Source organism: Hippoglossus stenolepis, chromosome 12 (genome assembly GCF_022539355.2).
Source record: "Hippoglossus stenolepis isolate QCI-W04-F060 chromosome 12, HSTE1.2, whole genome shotgun sequence".
Classification (NCBI taxonomy): domain Eukaryota; kingdom Metazoa; phylum Chordata; class Actinopteri; order Pleuronectiformes; family Pleuronectidae; genus Hippoglossus; species Hippoglossus stenolepis.
Genome location: NC_061494.1, coordinates 8,154,021 through 8,173,616, shown reverse-complemented (window position 1 = coordinate 8,173,616; position 19,596 = coordinate 8,154,021). Strand labels below are relative to the sequence as shown.

Genomic DNA, 19,596 nt, shown 5'->3' with positions numbered 1-19,596 from the left:
CTTCCACAACAAGCTCAGTTACAATGTTCTTTGTTTTTCTCACATTTAACTGTGTGTGACTGGATGTTTGTGATCGTCTCTGAAGCAGCACATCTGGATTTCATCATAACAGTGAACACAGTTTAGCGAATTGGAATTTTGAAACGGCCTCTTTCATTATCGCCCAAAACACTGCCACATGCAATTGTTCGAGTGTGTTGTGTGATCTATTGTGCCCCATGTAATGTGCAGGACTGTAACATATTGATCATGGGTTTGGGTGCTAATTGTGAAGTGCGACCTTTGAATAAAAGCCAGACCTCCAGCACGGAGCGATGGATTACAGCTGACCCATCAATCCATGATCATTACGCTCCCTCTATCCCTCCACGTCTCTGAAAGCAGCACAATCGTCCCTCTCACTCATTCAGCCAAAAGGACACATGGGTAAAACATTTAATGAGTGATGATATTTTGTCTGGACCAAAGTATGGACCAACCACCTGACATTAGCAAAGCTGAAATGACATAATTCGACTGGTTTCCCATTCCTGTCACTCCGAAGTGTGATTCTCGTATAATTCTGAATCCATTTCACTGGAAATTACCCCGGAGCAGTGAAAACCTGCACAGACACAACTTAGCCCTAGTCTTTTAGAAAACCACAGACTCATTGATTATTCCCATAGAATTCCTGCTTTATTGAGTCATCGCCCACAATCCACACACTGTTGGTGGCATCTCATCGTTCTGGTGGGAAAGAAAACCATAGTTTGACAAATACAGGAAGACAATAGTTAAGAACGTCAATCTGTAAGTGACCACGTGCAGAGCTGAGAGTGACCTGGTGTGTTACAGTGCAGATGTAGTAAAAACACAGATATAGTTAACATAAGTACCACTGCAGCTGATACATTGTAAACATTATCTATTTTATCTAAAGACACATTTAAGACACTGATTATTAGAATTTAAGCTGAATATTCAATATGAATGGTCCAAAATGTTTTATAAACCAATTTCATCAATTGACTTCAGATATTCTTGATACATTTGTACAATGTGTGAAATAAATGATTAAAGGGAATCTGCATCATATTAGTAATTCAAAATAAGGGTATAGAGATGACACTGTGCAATGGTTTGACTTGGCCTTTGTTTTGTTGATCCAATCATACCTTGGAATTACATCCATTTTGGATGATTCCTCACCTCTCGATTTCAGTTCAGTCCATTGCCAAGTTAGGCAGGAAGACATGTGTCCTTTATAAACTGAGGAGAGGTCCAGCGTGTGCCGCAATCCGACAAAGATCTGCCTTTTTAATAACTGTAACCCAGATCTTTAGCTTACCGTAAAACCGAACTTTACGTTTTCTGGAAAGATTTATTCACCCTTAGCATAGAAAAGGTTCAGGGGCCTCTGGTCGAGAACAAACCGGTTCTGTTGATAGCCATGGATAATGTGCTTATCAGCCATCAGGGAGCTCTGTACAGAGCCTTTGTATGAAGTGACTTCATATTTCTTGGTTGAAAGTCGTACAGCTCAGTCAAAACAACTAGAAAGAGATGAAAAACAGACAAAAACACATACAAAACCACCAAAATGTGATGCAAAACAAACAAAAACAGATGCAAAACAAACAAAATAAAAGTTGCTCAACAATCAAAAAAATATAAAGAGAGGAATTTAGATGCAAAACAAACCAACAAAACACCAGAAAATGCACAATGCGACAACAAATGAAGAATTCTGTTTGGCAGAGGTTGGGGCTTTTTACCTGCTGTGCACATGGGCCTGTTCCTTCCTGACCTTTGAGTCATGTGCATGAATAAAACAATACTCCTTCAAGATCTTTGCTTCCCTCTCTGTAGGTATAAACTCATGCACACCCGACGCCAGATGAACGGAGAGATGTCCATTGCTTCATGGTCAGTGACCTGTTGCTACGTCTGAACCTTCCTGACCTAAATAGGAAGTGACATTAAGGTGAGTGCACCATACCTTTGGGCCTTCTCTGCCATTTGTGTCGTCAAACCAAAACACAACTTGCAAAGCAAAAAAAAAAACAAGAGACAAAAGTTTGCAGAACATTTGTGGTTGAAACACTGAAAGGAAAGTGACAGATTATTTATCTGCCAGAGATGTGATACCTGGATCTCCTGACCTCATTTATACTGAGGTGAATAATAATGAGCAGCAGGAGTCAGACTTCTATTCACCAGGGGCCTTTGACAAAATGGCTGCCATCCAGGGAAGATTTTATCAGTGACAGGGCTGGAATGCTAAATCAAGTGCTTTTTACAATTCTCCAAACAACTCGTCCTCTCTCCGCTCTCTCCATTCTTCTTCTTTCTTTGCTGTTTTGTCTTTTCTTTGCCGGTTCAAGAGCACACAGGACCCGGGGTCATTGTGTTTGTGCAGGCATCAGCTGATTTCGAGCTTCGCCTCAGGCGGAGTGAGGAGCTATGAGAGCGAGAGAGAGAGAGAGAGAGAAACACGAGCGAAAGAAAACACAGGCAGACAGAGAGGGAGCAAAGTCATCCACCTAAAATGTGAAAGTGGTGCCGGGTATGAATGCTCCCCTCTATCCGCCGTATACTTGAGTGAGTGGCCGCTCCCTCCCTCCTCTGTTCTGCCATCTCTGTCAGGCTCTTTGTGGGTTTTTAGCTGTAGAGGAGAAGTGCCTGTGATGCCTGATCACAACATGACACTGCAGAACATTGACTGCTCTTTCCAACTGTCTCCACGAGTTACCCTCTCTCTTCTGGCCTCATTCAACCTGCCTGGTGCTGCGAGACTGAGTCTGCAGGCTCCCCACAGTGACTGTACATTCGTAACAGTGAGCGATGGCTATTTCTGACCTCATTAGATCACGTTTACTATACCTTAAATGTTATGTAAACTCGCTGTGTGTTCAGAATGAGTGAGAATTACAGAAGTGTCTCAATGGATCTTTAATTAAAGTTCTTGTAAGTAATAGTTTAACATTTTGGGAAATTCACAAATTTACTTTCTTAAGAGTTAAGCCTATATGACTAGATCAACATCTCGTCCCATTTCTAAAGCATCCAAGAGGGGGGGGTGTCCTTCTCAGGCCAACCTTGCCCAGGATTCATTGCGGTTTGTTGACAAATAGTTTTTCAAAGAGAAAAATGCCGATGGCAAACAACCTCTGTGGACCAGACTCTGTCATTTTGGTCTGGCCTTCACGGTCTACATGGAACATGAAGGCCGCCTCCTTCACGGGCCATGTAGACCGAATCCTCCATAAAATGGCCCCTTAATTGGGACACAGCTCATAATTATGATGCATCTTATTCAAGGACACTCGATAGGGGTGCTGAGGAGTTTGAGAGTAGAATTGTAGCATTTTTATAGTGATAGTGATTTGTTTTAAGGATATTCTTTGTATTTTTGGCATAGAATCGGATGCATATAGAATTTGATGTTGATGACGTTAGAGGCTATCACATGATCAGAGCCAAAGGTGTCAGATACAGGATCAAAATCAAGGTCGTTAATACACAAAAATCAGTCCAAGAGACAGAAGAGGTGTCCACATCGTCAGGCTCAAGGCAAAGATCACTACAGGGAGAAACTCAGAGACTAATAACTAAAGAAGAGACAAAGGTGTGACACATTAGAGCAGGTGCAGGTCATCAGGAGAGCAGGAAACGCAGAAGGATCAGGAAGTGAAGTGACCTGATATCAGACAAAATGTGAGTTTCAAAATGAAACAGGAAGCAAGGCAACATGCAGGATAAAAAGGTAACTTAACAAAAACAGACAGGCGACTTCTGATGAAGATTAAACCTGCAATCCATGTGAGAACTGACCATCGCCGATTATGGTGCTCTGCTGCTTTGACATTCAGTAAACTGGTGTTTAAGTTTGCTTTTTGTTGTTGTGTAAAATGTTGTTGGCCCCCAAAAAAAATACAAATATAGGGCTGCTGCTCTGCATTTAATGTCATCATATAGACTTTCTCTCAGCAAGCCCTACTCTGACTGACCATCAGCGTCTCGTTAAATTCCACACACAATGTTATTAAGGACTAGCGCTAACTAGTAAAGAAGATACAGCCGACCAGGCTCAGGGGCCCCAGAGGTCAGAGTTCGCCCCTGAGCCACAGCCTCTGTATCAAGTGACTGTTATTCAGTATCATAGTCTTGTTTGAAAGTCAAAGAGCTCAGTTAAAAGCAAACAAAAGAGTTGCAAAATGAAAACCACTCTCATGACTGTAGCGAGTGGGTTCAATCTTCTCATTTAACCCCTTGGCAAGAAAAGGAACAAGTGTATTTCCAAAAATGTAGAACTCCCCCTTTGACCAAATTCAGTTTACTGGAGCAGGAGATTACTCAGCATCCCCTTCAGGATCGTGCCCTTGTTTCTGAGATAAAATGACCTCAGAGCTCTTATGTCTTTCATCAAACCAACCCAAAAGAATTCATCCCTCCCTGTAACTTTAATCTGCTTTATCTCATCACGGTGAAGTGCAGCGACCAGTACAATAAAGCAATGACCACGGCGCTCTCAGATTCCACCCCTTCGCCTTGATCTAAGAGAAAGGGAGATACTCCCAGTTGAAATCAGATCAGTTACAGAGTAATGCAGGCTAATTCTCTTACCTTCACCATCTTTTAAATGTAACAAAGCCCCCATGAGAAACCTCTAGCAAATAGATAGCAAGATATGATGTTAATCAGTCAACCGAAATTAAATCGGGATTATCCTGGCAGAGATGTATGACTTACACAGTAATATTTTACTTAAGTATTTGGACACATGCCCAAATATGAGCAATCCCGTCTACACCCACTGCTCAGAAGTGACGTTAAGCCCACAGAAGAATTTGCTAATAGGTCTGTGTGGCAGCGCTCAGCAGCTGGCAAAGACCAAGAAGTCAAGACAACTCATGTAACCATGACCACATCTAATCAGCAGCAGGCTCTTATACAAAGACAATAAGCAGTTCATTAGACTCACTGCTGAGCTGGCGGTTTGAAAAGGAAAACAGTCACACACCCGGGAAACAGCGTCAACGACATGAGACTTCTGTTTGTTGGCTTGGTTTTACTGTTGGTTCAGTGGTACAAACAGGTTACACACCACACTGAATTCATTAATGTTTTGTTAATTCTTTAGATGGATGGATGGATGGATGGATGGATGGATGGATGGATGAGCCGGTGGATAGATGGATGGGTGGGTGGATGGATGGATGGATGGATGGATGACTTGGTAGGTAGTTAGATGGATGGATGGATTGATGGATCAGTGGTAGGTAGGTAGCAAGATGGCTGGGTAGGTAGTCAGATGGATGGGTGGGTGGATGGATGATGGATGTATATATATACATTACATTACATTACATGTCATTTAGCTGATGCTTTTACCATATATACTGTATATATATATATATATATATATATATATATATATTTATATATATAGATAGATAGAAACATAGATAGATGAACCTTCACCCTTCCATCTCTACTCTGTAGAAACTCTAACAGGCCTGAGGAAAACTGGAGACGGAGCTGCAGCTAATAGGAACTTACAACGTGCATGTGTGCACGAGGCTGTATTGATTTCCGCTGCGAGCCAAACACACACAATCGTGAATGGTCAGGAGACAAAGAAACCAGACAGTATGGCCACTCATACTGTACAGTCTGGCTACCGGGCACATTTCATGCCTCCGTCACCGTGGAAACCCGGCAACGGCTCAGCCTGGAGGGTGACAACAAACCCTGCATTGGAGGGGAGAGTTCATTTGTGCCCTGGCAGCAGGGTAGGTAGTCGAAAACAGACTTTTTTCTTTCTGCCTCTCATACAATCAAAACCACCACAGCAGTGATTGTGTAGCTGACAGCTCTCTCACACGAGATCAGCGTGGAAGTCTGAATTAAAACAAGCAAGAATGGTCAGGATCAGAAGATTATTTACCTCTCTGCGTGTTTGCTTTTAATCAGAGATGCCACTCACGCCTTTCAATTGCTATTCATTCCTGCTATCGCTCACATCTCCTCTGCACAATGTGCCGCCTTTGTGTGCTGAATTAGACCTATTGTATGTGCAAACCCACGGCCGCCTGTATCGCTCTACCTTCATGCACACAGAGAAATTAATTTCAGCTTTTTTTTATTATAACAGCACAAGCACAAATTGTCATTACCTGCCCTCCTTTATACAGCCAAATGGAATAAATGAGGATTTAATGGCACCATGAATATATTAACATAACGCCGACACGTAGACAGACTTGAGCTCTTGATTAGAAGCACTTGTGTTTTGTTGATAATCAGTGTTGTTTGTTAACAACACTGATTATTCTGCGTCCAGACAAATGATGTTAATTCTTACATTATAACAATATTGAATATATATCTCTTTTAGCTTGACATCATTTGAAGCCTAACCCTGAATCTCTGATCTGTACTTTTGTGATGGAGCCACAGTGCAGGGCTGGCCTGGTGCTCGATGCTGGTTCATCAGATCCTGTGTGTTGTGCTTTTGGTGAGAAGTGTTGTAGGAGCAGGGCTGTTCCCATCAACACCACATAATGCTTCTCTTCCTCAGAGTAAGCCAAGTGACAGCAGAGTGAAGCATTATGGGAGGAAATGTGTTTTCATACTGTCCGACAGTCCTTATTTTCTGGTCTTGTATTCATACAATGAGGTAAACGTATGTAACTGTACACCAGGTTTTATACGATGTCAGCTGGTCACAGATTTATTTCTATGGTCATCTGCTCCACGTTCCCAAAGCACTTGTTGTATTATATGGATGTGATGTGCTGCAGCATATGAATTACTGACAGTGTAGGTTTACTACACAGTCGTGTGGCAACAGCAGAATCACATTTTACTGGCAACATCAGCTTTTCTATTTCCCAACAGCCCATTTCCCACAAAAATAACTACTAACAAGAGCTTTTATATAACATCAGATTGTAAGTGAAAGACTAAATCCACACTTGAGTCAAACATTGAGCAGGTAAAGAACAATAATTACTCAGTTCATGCTGCCTCATATTTAAGATCTGATTCAGGCTTGAACATGGTACGGATGATTCTGAGAATTATCCTTTTGCAATCATTTATGTTCTGTCACTAAGTTTTAGTTGCTACTTACTTAAGTTTAGTTACTTGATTTTAACGCTCAGAGGATGAGGTGGTGCTAACAAGTGGCCCTTCGAAGGGCTTTGGCCAATCAGAAGAAAGTGGGCTGTTAAGGAGAGTTAATGTTTCCTGTTTCAGTCTGAGGCTCAACTGAGGTGCTGTTTGACAAGCTGCTTGAGAAAAATAATAAGTTTTTGAACTGTGAACCAGAATAGAAGTATGAACGCCGGAAATAACAATTCCCCTTTAAAGATGAATTAGCTTTGTGTTTAAATCTCTAAATAAAAGGGAGCAGGGTACACAAGTTAAATCTGTTCTGTACTATTTTGTGTAGGACATTCTTCAGTTTTTTTATGTAATTGACCTGAACCTCAACAAGTACAAAGCTTAGAGACAGATTATATTTCATTGGTGTAAACTGCATCAACAGTCTGTCATGTGCACATCACGCTTTATTTTGCTTTCGTCGATGAACCCACTTGACCTCAGTGAATTCCTTCATTTCCCAGAGTGCCTCTCAACATCCCTGAAACGTGTGACTGTTAGTTCTTTCATCAGTGGATCTCTCGAAGTGTGTTTGGAGCGACGAGTGATAACAACAGACCGTGTTATCAGGAGCAACAGAAGAGCAGTTTGCTGGACAGTGAGGAAACAGTGACGAAGGAGTGAGTCATGGTTTTAATCAAGAACACAAGTACTGTTGCTCAATTAAAATCTGTTCTGTCGAGGTTACATACATACACTATATATCAAACTCCAGTCCTTCTTGAGAAGAGCATCTCCTGCCACTCCCCTGGTAAAATGTCAGGAAAATGTTTGAGTGAGCCCACGTGAGATTACTTCAATAAAGAACATACAAGTGTGTGATCAGACGTCGGTGGAAACAATGGCTAATCGCCCTAAGATGGGGGGGGGGGGGCCCAACATGTAGCCCAGCACAGGCAGATCGTTGATGACCCTCAAGGGACGGAGAGTATTAAGATGAATAAGATGTGAGGATTCCGCAGGAAACTGTCGGGAAAACACATGCTTTTGGTCATAAGGTGCTGACGCCACAGCTGACTTTGTCATGTCCTGTCTCCTGCATGTTTTTCCCAGGCGCCATCCCTCGCCTGAATGTTCCAGACATTTTCCTGTTGTCATGAACACGTCTGACCGGAACAATCTCCTGCTGTGCTCTTCATGTGTGAAAACTACAGAAAATGTCTGTATTTCTAAACATTTTCTGGAGTTTATGTCTGAAAACGATTTAGTTGGAGCCAGAAATGCAAAGATATAAACGTCACTTGTTGCATGACCTCAAAGATATAGAGACATCACTTAATGAAAGATGTTTCAGTCGATTTACAGAGTAAAAAAAGACATTTGATGTCTTTACTTTAACTGAGGTTAAAACATTTTCGGGTTTTCTAAAGTTGTTTTTAAGTATTGAATGAGTGAATATGGAAGGCAGGACTGACAAAGTGAGAAAGTTCTCTGGGATAAACATTTAGAAGACAGATTATTCCTTGAAGTTGAATCATGGCTCCACCATCATGATCTCTAAGGAGCCATGGGACACGTTGCATATATAGAAATAAAAGATGAAAGTAATTGAAGCGGTGGAAAAGTTTTTTCTCATTTACTCTGCAAACGGAGTAAAACTATATTAAAATGACCTGCAAGGTGCATAACTGGGCTGTTTGTTTACTGCCTGTGTTTGCTGCAGCTGCACAATACACCGGAGGAGAGTGACAGGAAGACGGCTGGTGGCAAACCGAGTGATGAATTGCTCACACACACACACACACACACACACACACACACACACACACACACACACACACACACACACACACACACACACACACACACACACACACACACACACACACACACACCTTGGCTGTCAGTCCTGGTGAATCCTCTCATATATTCAGCAACATTTCAGCATTTCTAGCACTGGGACAATAATACAATATTTTTTAAATGTGTGTACATGAATACAACATAGTTAAGTCTCTGTGAATATGAACATAAACAAGAGTTATATTAGTAATTTAATTTCAGCCCGTTGCCCACCTGCCCTGTTATAGCCTGCTGCGTAGTGGGTGGTGTGATAGAAACCTGAGCTCGCTCCTTGAAGATGTTGTTGTGGTTTGAGCCCGTCCAGCTGCTCGCAGACACACAAGCTGCCACGAGGCGCACACTTGCACTTAGTGTCACTCTCGCTGTCTCTCTGCCCAGTTTACATTGTCACACTGTCACAGATCGAGGCTGCTGATTAGAGACTGTATGAGAAAGGCCACAATCACAGTATCTACGAGCCGGACAAAAGCAGTCTCTGTTGTTTCCGCGTGTGTGCGTTTACCTTGGCTGGAGGGTGCATAATGTTCAGCTGCAGAACATCCAGACTAGATGTCTTTTCACGGAGGAATGCAGTAGAAGGGAGTCAGATTGGTACCTGGCTTTGTTGATAAGCCCGGGCATTAAGAGGAGAGAGAGAGAGAGAGAGAGAGAGAGAGAGAGAGAGAGAGAGAGAGAGAGAGAGAGAGAGAGAGAGAGAAATGTGGTCTCCATCATCAACCCCTCGTTCTCCCATTGTTCTCTGATCCTTGCACCATGTTATCTCGCTGCTTCAAATCTATATACAAAAGCTCGGTCTTACTACCACACTACATCAAAAGCTTTGTGTTCTGAGACTTTTTGTTTGTTTCTGTAATTTGTGGGAGAACATGACGGAGGCTTCACAGCCACGCAAGCAGCTAGTGAGGAGGCACGGTGGTGTTAGCCCAACATGCTTAACACTGCTAACCAGACATGCGTCACAGTGACAACATGCTGATCACGTTAAGCAACCTGGTTCAGCAAGGAACCAGGAAGTTGTTTATTGGAACAAGATTTACAGAGAGAAATGACAGATTTAAGCAAATAGATTATATAATATAAAATAAGTGGCCTCACAGCTCCACTATTTGGAGTTAGCATGTTTTCCACTTGGGTTATCTCCAGGTACTCCTACTTCCTCCCACAGTCCAAAGACATGCAGATTGAGATTAGGTTAAGTGGATGTTGCTGGCACAGTATCAGTATCTTGCCCAAGGACACTTCAGCATGCGGAATGGGGGAATGAGGGTCAAACCGCTGACCCTCCCAATGGCGGACAACCCTTTTCACCTCCTGAGCCACACCCGCACGTCTCTGTATGTTTGCCCTGCGATATGCTGGCTACCGATCCAGTGTGTAAACGGGACCCTCCAAGGATAAGAGATATAGATAATGGATGGTTAGATGTATAAAACAGATCAAATGACTGCCAATAAACACAAAGTATGGCTGAGGCTTATGGGAATGTCTTATTTAAAAAAAAATGTAATGGCACTCAGTAGAGCACATACCTCCACCAAGGCCCAACACAGTCCTCGAAATGTACTGAATTTTTTTTCATCAAGATCCATGAAATATTCTCGATAACAAAAACTCCAGAATTGGTCCTTTGGTCCACATCCACACCAAACTTTAATGGGCTCTCGCCCTTCTCCAAGTTTCATGGTAATCTGTTGAATTGTTCTTGTGCAACCCTTCTTACTAACAGACAGTGAAACAAAAAAAATCAAGATGAAAACACAACCTCCTTGTTGAAGGTAAAAATGCACAATAGTTGATATGAATAGGGCAGAAACATTGTAAACATAAAGTAAAATGATCTACATTGGGGAAGAAAACGGTATTAAAAGAAAGAAAAGACCTTACAACAGGAGGAGGTGGGTGTCATGTGGAATGGAGGTACAGTAAAAGCTGACAGAGAAGTGAGAGTCTTGTGCCTCTGGGATCTGGCAGAGAAAGCTCGCTCGTCTTTGACGTACAGATCACCAGGGCTTTGCACTTGTGTTATTGCACATATAAATTACACCGGCAGCGCGGTGAGCACTTGTCAAAGTGTTATGTCGCATCGGGGAACAAAACCGAATAAGTCGTGAGTAAGTAAGTGAGTAAATAACACAACAGCACGTCAGAGGATTGGAAAGGCGTCAGTTTGTTTTCCTGACATTAAAGGTTGAGATGGCTGTTTTATGCAAATGCATCCACCTTATTATGTTGTCTATTATTGATTGGACAAGCAATCAATATAAAGTAATGACCGGGGTCAGAGGTCAACTTTAACAGGTCCTCCTCAGGCATGTGTGTGGAGCTGGAGAAATTATCCCTCATATCTTTATCATTACATCAAACATGAAATCTGCAATTTTGCCTCATTTCATTCATACAGTAATTTATATATAATGATGTCATGTGTGCGTTAGATGTCATAATGCATCTATAGCAGTTTAGTATAAACTGAGCATTAAATAGGTAATTGTAGTTTTGAAAAATGTATACAAATATACAAGCATACTTTAAATATCCCAATTAAAGTCTATAGATCACATGTCATTTTAATGGTGAATTCATCTGAGTGATCCAGGTCAATCTGATCGTTCAGTACACTGGGCCGTGGCCCCGCAGCTTTGTTCCACCACATCATAAACTGAGCTGTCACCAAGGAAGAAGCCAACATTCATTTGTACTTATTGAACCGGTTAATAAGCTGTTCAGGAAAATACCAATATTCCATGTTTGCTTCATTGCTCCCAGTGAACATAACGTCCTGCTATTAAGCCGACTGATTAAAATCACAAATCAAGATCTTCCGCTTTGTGTGTTTTTCATAGATATATACGTACATGACTTCTGTTAACGTGCTGAGTGAACACAATGTCACCATCTGGCATGTGAAAAATCACTGCAGGGGTGTGTTAGGATACACACTCCTCAGGTGGGGGGTGTAAGACGAGAGGTTACAAATTTACTTTCAAGAACATTTTGGATCACGTGAGCACTGACGATGACCTGGGACAGAGGTCGTTTTAGTCACGTTAGCAGCGTGACTCTTTGCATGCTAATGTTGTTTGGACAATTGACTCACCACTTTGGTCCAGACCAAGACCGTGTCTGTACTGCGAATATTTTGTGAGAGGATTTTTTTCCACACGACACGATCGGTTCAGACGATAACACAAAAAAATGACAACAAATGCTCTTACAAATATGCCGGGACATTTGTCTACAATTGAAAGAGTGCAATACTACAAATATCTTGGCATCTGCACTGACGAGAAACTGACCTTTAAAGTGCACATTGATATGTCGAGGCTAAGAATAAAACTGGGATTACATTTTATTAACAAATCTTGTTTTCCTCTGTTTACATGATAAATAATTGTTGAAGCAGTTTTTGTCTCTGTTCTGGAGTCTGGTGACGTTATTTATGGTCGATTAACAAGCTCCACCCCCTCAAACCCATACAGTAGATGCGGTTTAAGATTTATTCCTGGAGATAGTTATGGGTTTGTTTGTCTGTGGCCATTTCACCCGATCACCCATCAGGTGCCAAAGATCCACACAGAGACAGGAGATTCTGCTTTTTCTTACAATATCCACACACTTGGAATAGACTCCAACAGAACTTCAAGTTGACTTCATTGATACCACAGAGGCAATTCTGAGCATTAATTGACAATATCATTGATTTTAGCTTTTCATTTTACTATACTGGTTTTATTTTTATTTTATTTTATAAATTCATCGTTACTTTTAATTTATTTAACTGGTATATCCATGTATTATTTTATTGCTGTTACAATTTAAATGTATCGTATCCCCTGTATTGTGTTGCTGTACCTCGGCACCATTGAAAATGAGGGTTCTACCTCAATGTGTCTCCCAAGGTTTTAAATAAATAAATGATAATACATTATATAATGACATTCAAGCAATCCCTTGATTTGTTTTGTTCTTTTTTGTTTTGATCTGTTCCGATAAACTGTGCAGAACATTTTCAAGTAGAAGGGCACTCATGCCTACGCTAAGGCTCGACACTCTCCTCATGAAACCGCTTCTAAATTAAATAGATCCAGATCTTTATATGCCAGATTTTTTCTATCAAGATACGAAAAATCATTCTCTGGGAGATCGACGAAAATGTTGAAAAAAAAATACAAAAATAAAATCCTCGACCCGCCACCTGAGGCGAATCCTCTACAAAATGTAAAGGCTTCTAACCTGACCCATACTCCATCCTTCCACCAAGTGTCCTGATAATCCGTCTGGTAGTTTTGTGTAATATTGCTTACAAGACCATCAAACAGATGGACAGGGGTGAAAGCAGAACCTCCCTGGCGGATGTAACCTGCAGGTGATGACAGGTCAGCATGCGTTCTCTTTCACAGTGTGACGTGCGTGTGACCGGGTGAAGGTAGACGCACCCTGGTGTCCCTCATTCCTGAGCTCTTTGTGTTTGACCTTCCAGTGTCTCCGTGTCTCCCCCTCTCACACACGGCATCGATTTCTTCTCCAGTTAAGCTTTTATTGCTGATGATGGGTCAGTGGGGGTTGTTCGTTATTCGGTACTGTGCGCCCCCCACTCCCACACATACCCTTCGCCATCCGGACATCAATATTCCCATGACCCTTTAAAAAAAATCAACCTCGCTACTCAGCCACAGAGGCCCGGCCAGACTAATGCGACTTTGCATAATCAATTTCTTAGATTTTCCCTTTTTCTTCTTTTAGAGGAAAAAGTCAGTGTAGTGATCTGGGTCTGAGCTCCTCCTCACCACCACCCACCGCCCACTCGCCCACCTGCCCCACGCCTTGAATGCCTCCTCTCAGCTGGGGCCGTCTGCACCAGAGGAAGCCGATTGAGAATCAATAGCGGCGCTCGCTGCTGCTCGGCGGCTGAAAAGGACAACAGACAAGGACATCTCGACAAATGAAGATAATTCAGCAGCCCTGTCTTATCTGTTTGTTCCTGTCTCTTTATCTAATTTGGCGGTGGAAGAACACACACACAGAGAACACAATAGAGCACTTTCATCGGCACACGGCGACAGCACAAGAGGCCGGTCAAGCGGTTTTTTGTCTCTGCCGGCCGTGTGAGATTTCAAGCTTTTCTGCCAGCAATGACCTTTCTGGAAAATTATTTTCTTTTCTTTTTTTTTTAATACCCTTTTTGATTTCTATTGAGGCCAGGCAGGCAGGCGAGCGGCTTATGAGATGTCGCCCTTCACTAGGTTCAGCTGAGAGGTTTGGTCACCTGTGACTTGACTGACAGATAGTGACAGACCGTGGGGACCCAGGAGGCAGACGAGGGAGAGGGAGAGAGAGAGAGAGAGAGAGAGAGAGAGATGCCTGTCTGCTGCTTTGGAGGATCTTTCTTCTCTTTTCTTCCCCTCTCCTATTTCTGTTCTTTTGTGCTTTGTGCGTGTGTGTGTGTGTGTGTGTGTGTGTGTGTGTGTGTGTGTGTGTGTGTGTGTGTGTGTGTGACGCACCGCCCCAATGAGTGGGAGGGAGTTTCAAAGCACCTGCAGAGGAGAGATGAGCTGCACAGATAAGCAGTGCAGGTGAGAGAGCTAATCCTGCCGTTACGCCTGGCAGGCACACAACACGATTGAGATTTCATAACTGTCTGGCAACACCGAAGGCATGCTTATTGAATTTTTCTTTCCTCGGTGCTTAATATCTGAGCCGTGGTCAATACTGTGCACAACCGACTTTCTGGTAAAAGCCGTATGAAGATATTGAACCGAGGAATACACACAACAGCTGCTCTGAATAATGCATCCACAGATTCTCCTGATATTTATGAATAATTCCCCGAAATCCAAGCGATGGATGTTGTCAGTAACTGCGACACAAAATCAAACGCATTGTCTCAGATGAAGCTGATACTGACACTTGATATTTTGCAGGCAATAACTACAGGCTGACCTCCACACACTGACCCCCCCCTCCCTCTGTGCTGTGCCAGCTGTGCTTTGGGCACACTGAACCCTATTCTGGGTAACGTGATCCCGACTGGGGTGGCAATCACAGCGGAGGAGCATCTGCTGTGGGACTGTGGACGCAGGACAACTGCGTCCCAGTCACATGTTATTATGTGTGATGAGGAACAAATCTGTGGAGCAGTGGACGGCCGTGTCTCCTGGACCGCCAGCCTTTACTCCTTCAACTGCTGACACAGTCGAATATTAGAAATCAATACGGTTTGCGTGGGTGTAAGCTCTTCCATCTGGTTAGTGCAGATTCTCAACCTAATGGATTGGGTCTAACTTTTACTGCTTGTCAGCATATTTTGCTGGGCTAATAAAACTCCAGTATGTCATTGTAGTCTTGGAATGGTCCCATGCATCTTTTTTTCACTGCAGCTTGTTTTTCATCTTCACCCTCTGCCTCCGTCCCCCGGATATTTCTCCAGATTCCTCTCGTGCCAGAGCCATTTGGCTCCTCTCCTCTCCTCGGCCGCTGGTCGAACTCCTGATCTTACCCCTCGCAACACTCCCTGGAATCCGCCTCCGTCTATAACAGACACACACACTTTCGTCCTGTGCCAGTGCCGGCTCCCATCTGCTGTCCTGGCATCGCACACACACACGTAGATTAACTATCTCGTCTCACTGCCCGTTGCTGTTGGCCAGACCCGGAGCTCGTCCATGAACACATGCGACCATGCAGGCGTTTTGTGGGCAGCTCTGGTTTGGGCAGGCCTGATGGAGAGAGGTCAGACAGAGATCAGGAGCCTCTCAGGAGGCCAGTCAAGCTGCCAGGTGATGTCATAACCTCCAGGTCCATCATGAAGTGATGAAGCTACTTCTTTTATACTCACACACTCTCACACACTGTTTGCTGACACAGAGGTGGTGCAGAAATAAAAACATGTGAAACATCTTTACATGTCCCTCACAGGTAAGACAAAAGATCCAAAAAGGACTTTGCCAGCACAACTCTACCCACAATCCATTGCAGCTGCTCACCCACCAGCCCCGGGAGGACGTGATAGATTGGACCACACTTCAGCAGCTGGGCTGGAGGTTTACGCAGGAAGTAGCAAACAAATTTAATTGTTTTCTTTTTTTTCTCCGCACCCAAAAAGGCTTATGATTAATTATTCAGCCTTTGCCGTCCCCGAGGTGAAAAGCAGCATCTGTCATTTATTTTAAAGCAGACCAACACGCGGGGAATCAAGTCACAAACACATTAGGATCTCGTGTTTCCATTCCATAGTCTTAGAACACCTGCTGTTGACAAAATAAGAGGATGAAAAAGTCTCGAGGAAAATCTCTCGCCGTCTCCTGCGGGAGCTCCGCAAATGCATGCCTCAAAATTAGCTCTTTGTTTCTCGTCGGCACCTGGAGAGCAGGTATCAGTTCACTGATGAGGACACACACACAGTCACTAACACTTGTCTCTCTGTAGTTGTGAGGACACTCATTGACATAATACGTCCACTAGCCCCTTACCCTAACTTAACCATCACAACTAAATGCCTAACATAAACCTAATTCTAACCCTAACCCTAAAACCAAGTCTTAACACTCAACCAGTCCTTTGAATTCTTGAGGACCAGTCAAAATGTCCTCACAATGATGGTATTGAACCAAAAATTGCCCTCATAACTATAGATAGACACACGCACACACACACCTCAAATCATTTGCTAGTAGTGCTTTGAATTTTCGTTTTTTTGTCAGATTCTGCAGCACAGTTTTCAAAGTTCACGTAAATGGCAGATGTAAGAATTTGTTAAAATGTGTGAGGATAGATTCACAAATCAAGTCTTTTTTTAGTTGCTCGGTTGTGGTGGTGGACGGATGCTAATAAATGGGGGTTCACACTCAACAGGCTGCAGCTTTGTAAGAACCCACACTTCGTTTGACTGATCAGAGGAATTCATTTTTACACAGATCAAAGATGGTGGATCTGTGTCATTACAAATGCATTAGGAAGGGATAACTTCACACAAGGAGAGGAGACTCAGTGTAGACACAGGCATATAAGAGAAATGTGTTCATTGATTGGCACAGTAAATATAAAGCTAGTGCAAACTATTAGCTTAGTGAAACATGGTTAGCTCAGCTCTGTGTAAACTACCTGTTTGAGACAGTTTAAAAATGTGAGCTCTTCCTTTAACAGCATTGGGTTCTACATTATTAAACTTTATTTTTTTAGAGTTTCCATAAATGACATCTTGTCCAAAACGCAGCAGCTTATAACTCAGATTTCAGCTTCTCTCCATTGGCTTTTGGTCAATTTTAGAATTGATTCCAAGATTATATTTTTGACTTTTTAATCCGTTCAGGACATGCACCTAAGTACATTTCACCTACACCTGGTCATAATCTCAGGTCCTCGGTATAGGCCCTGTTCACCATTCCACATTTCCTGTTACCACGCTTTGGAACAATTGCACTGTTTTCTTACCTGTAACATTTCTATTCTTGTTTACAATTGATTCCTATTGTTTATCTTCAATTCTTCATTTCTATCGTGTGTGGCACCTTGTAACTGTTCTGAAAGTGTGCGATGTAAAGAAAGGTCTGCTTCTTTTTCAAATTATTATGGCTATGGCTATATAATGGGTGTCTGGAAAACTATAATTTGTAATAAAGACCAAAAAATTACTTATTTGTACAACTACATTTATTTAAAAAAAAGAAAAACAACAAAGCAAAAATTTGAACCAAAAAAAAAAAAAAACCAGTGTCCCACCAGGGATGAGACAGTTTATGGAGAGAGACATTTTTAAAAGCATACAAACCAGCAAACTGTAATCTAGCAGCATCCAAATGTTGGAACCTCCAAAAAAATTCATCATTTATATATTTAAATATATATATTTTTTTGCCCTGGCAAGCTACACACTTTACAACATACACAGAGCTTTATCTCTCCTTAGTGCAGAAAAAAAAAACCTTAAAACAAATACCTTTAATAAAATAAACAACTTTAGGTTAAATAGGCTTAAATAATAGTGTTAAATACAAGACACTTCTGTGGCAGATATGTACAGAAATAAACACATTTGGCATTGTAAGTGTGGTTCACTGGCGCCTGCTCTAATGCTCTAGAAACCACTGCATAAGAACACATTTTGCTGTGAAACTACCCCCCCCCCAACACACACACACACACGCAAACACACACACACACCATCATCATCCACACACATGACTTTATATCAGTGAGCCACAGACAAGGCTTGTGATTAGAAAAGACGACTAAAAGCAAAGAGAAACAATCCATTTACAACCGAGAATTTTAGGCACAGTTTTATAAATACATGTCAAATACAACTGCTTCTCAACAGGAACTCTTCACGTTTGTGCTAACTTCTTCTTCTTTTATTTTATTTTTTTTAAAACACAGTTTTGAAACTACCACTTTTGTTATTGCTAGGACATTGTGACAGTGAATGGAAAAAAACTACTGACAGATGCGTGTGTGTATGTGTGTGTGTAGGGAAAAGCACCTTGAAACATCAAAATTACTGCCGTGTGACCCTACGATACGACACTGAGGACAAAGAAAAAGTGGTATTAATTCAACGAAAAACCAAAACATCAAACCTTGAAACTTTTTTGTGACTTCCAGAGAAAATAAAAGGGTCTCATTTGAGCTACATTCATGTTTCCCCCCCCCCACAACCACGGTACGTTTCAAGACCCGACTCATGTGGATTCCTCTTGGTGCAAGCAGACAGTAAGTACCACTTCATTATGTCCAGTACATTCCTCCCCCACCTCCCCCTCCCTACTTTTCCTGTGTCCATGAAGGCCGGCACAGAAACAGCTGTGTGACAGTGTGCGCAGTATGATACAGTACAGCTGAGTATACAGTACAGTAGACTGACGTGACATACGTAGGTAGATTATATGTTGACTACAGTAAATGAGCTTTACATTCCACTACTGTAAGAAGATCTCAGGGACACGGGTTGGGGGCCCCTTGGGGTTTGCCATTCTCTATTCCTCCTTCCAGCACCGGATATGAGGACGCTTCCCGAGAGTCCTATTTGCCAGCACAGAAAACCGTTAACGCAAGAAACAGCCCCGCACTGCAGACAAGAGGACAATCCCAAAGCTAAAAGGTCCAGATCAGGGTTTCAAGTCACTCCACACACGGCTGCACGACAGTCTCCTAAAGCCATAGGGCTTTTTTTTTTTAAAGAGTCTTAATTTCTCTAGGGGCCTGTAAAGGTTTGTTTTAAAGTTTGTTTGCCTGTGGATCATCTGGGAGTCTTAAGTAGGAGTTGAGTGGGTGCCCAGGAGGAGTGAAGGCCATCTCGCTCTCTCTTCCCCTCTTTCTGCAGGTCTCTCTCTCTCTCTCTCTCCGTCCCTCTCAGGGCTTCTTGTCGATGGAATGAAAGAACCACTCTGTGAACTTCCTGAGCTGAGCCGATGCCGACAAGCTCTCCTCCTGCAGCCGCATGTTATCCTGTCTCAGGTGTTGCACCTCCTCCTGCAACATCGCCTTGTCCTCTTTCTCCTGAACACAGCAACACAAACACACAATCAACACCGGGACATGAAGCAAAAATAAATACGTTACAGAAGGGAGTTGACAAAAGCCCCTGCTATTACGAGAACATCCATCTTTCGTCGGCGCCGTGTAAATGGGAGGCATTAACATGGC

The 19,596-nt window shown here is 42.6% G+C and overlaps 1 protein-coding gene across 5 annotated transcripts in view; it reads right to left on the bottom strand.

The window, feature by feature from the left end:
• Positions 1 to 8,973: 8,973 nt before the first annotated feature.
• The window catches only part of LOC118118715 (signal-induced proliferation-associated 1-like protein 2), a 91,519-nt gene continuing 80,896 nt past the window's right edge, over positions 8,974 to 19,596 (bottom strand). For 3 of the 5 annotated variants that reach the window (XM_035171965.2, XM_035171963.2, XM_035171966.2), the window contains one exon: positions 17,348 to 19,449. In XM_035171965.2, coding sequence (XP_035027856.1) covers positions 19,303 to 19,449 — 147 coding nt within the window. In that variant the 3' untranslated portion in view covers positions 17,348 to 19,302. Of the gene's footprint in view, positions 8,988 to 17,347; positions 19,450 to 19,596 lie in introns of those variants that run through there. The other 2 variants (XR_007034751.1, XM_035171964.2) reach the window with 2 other exon arrangements.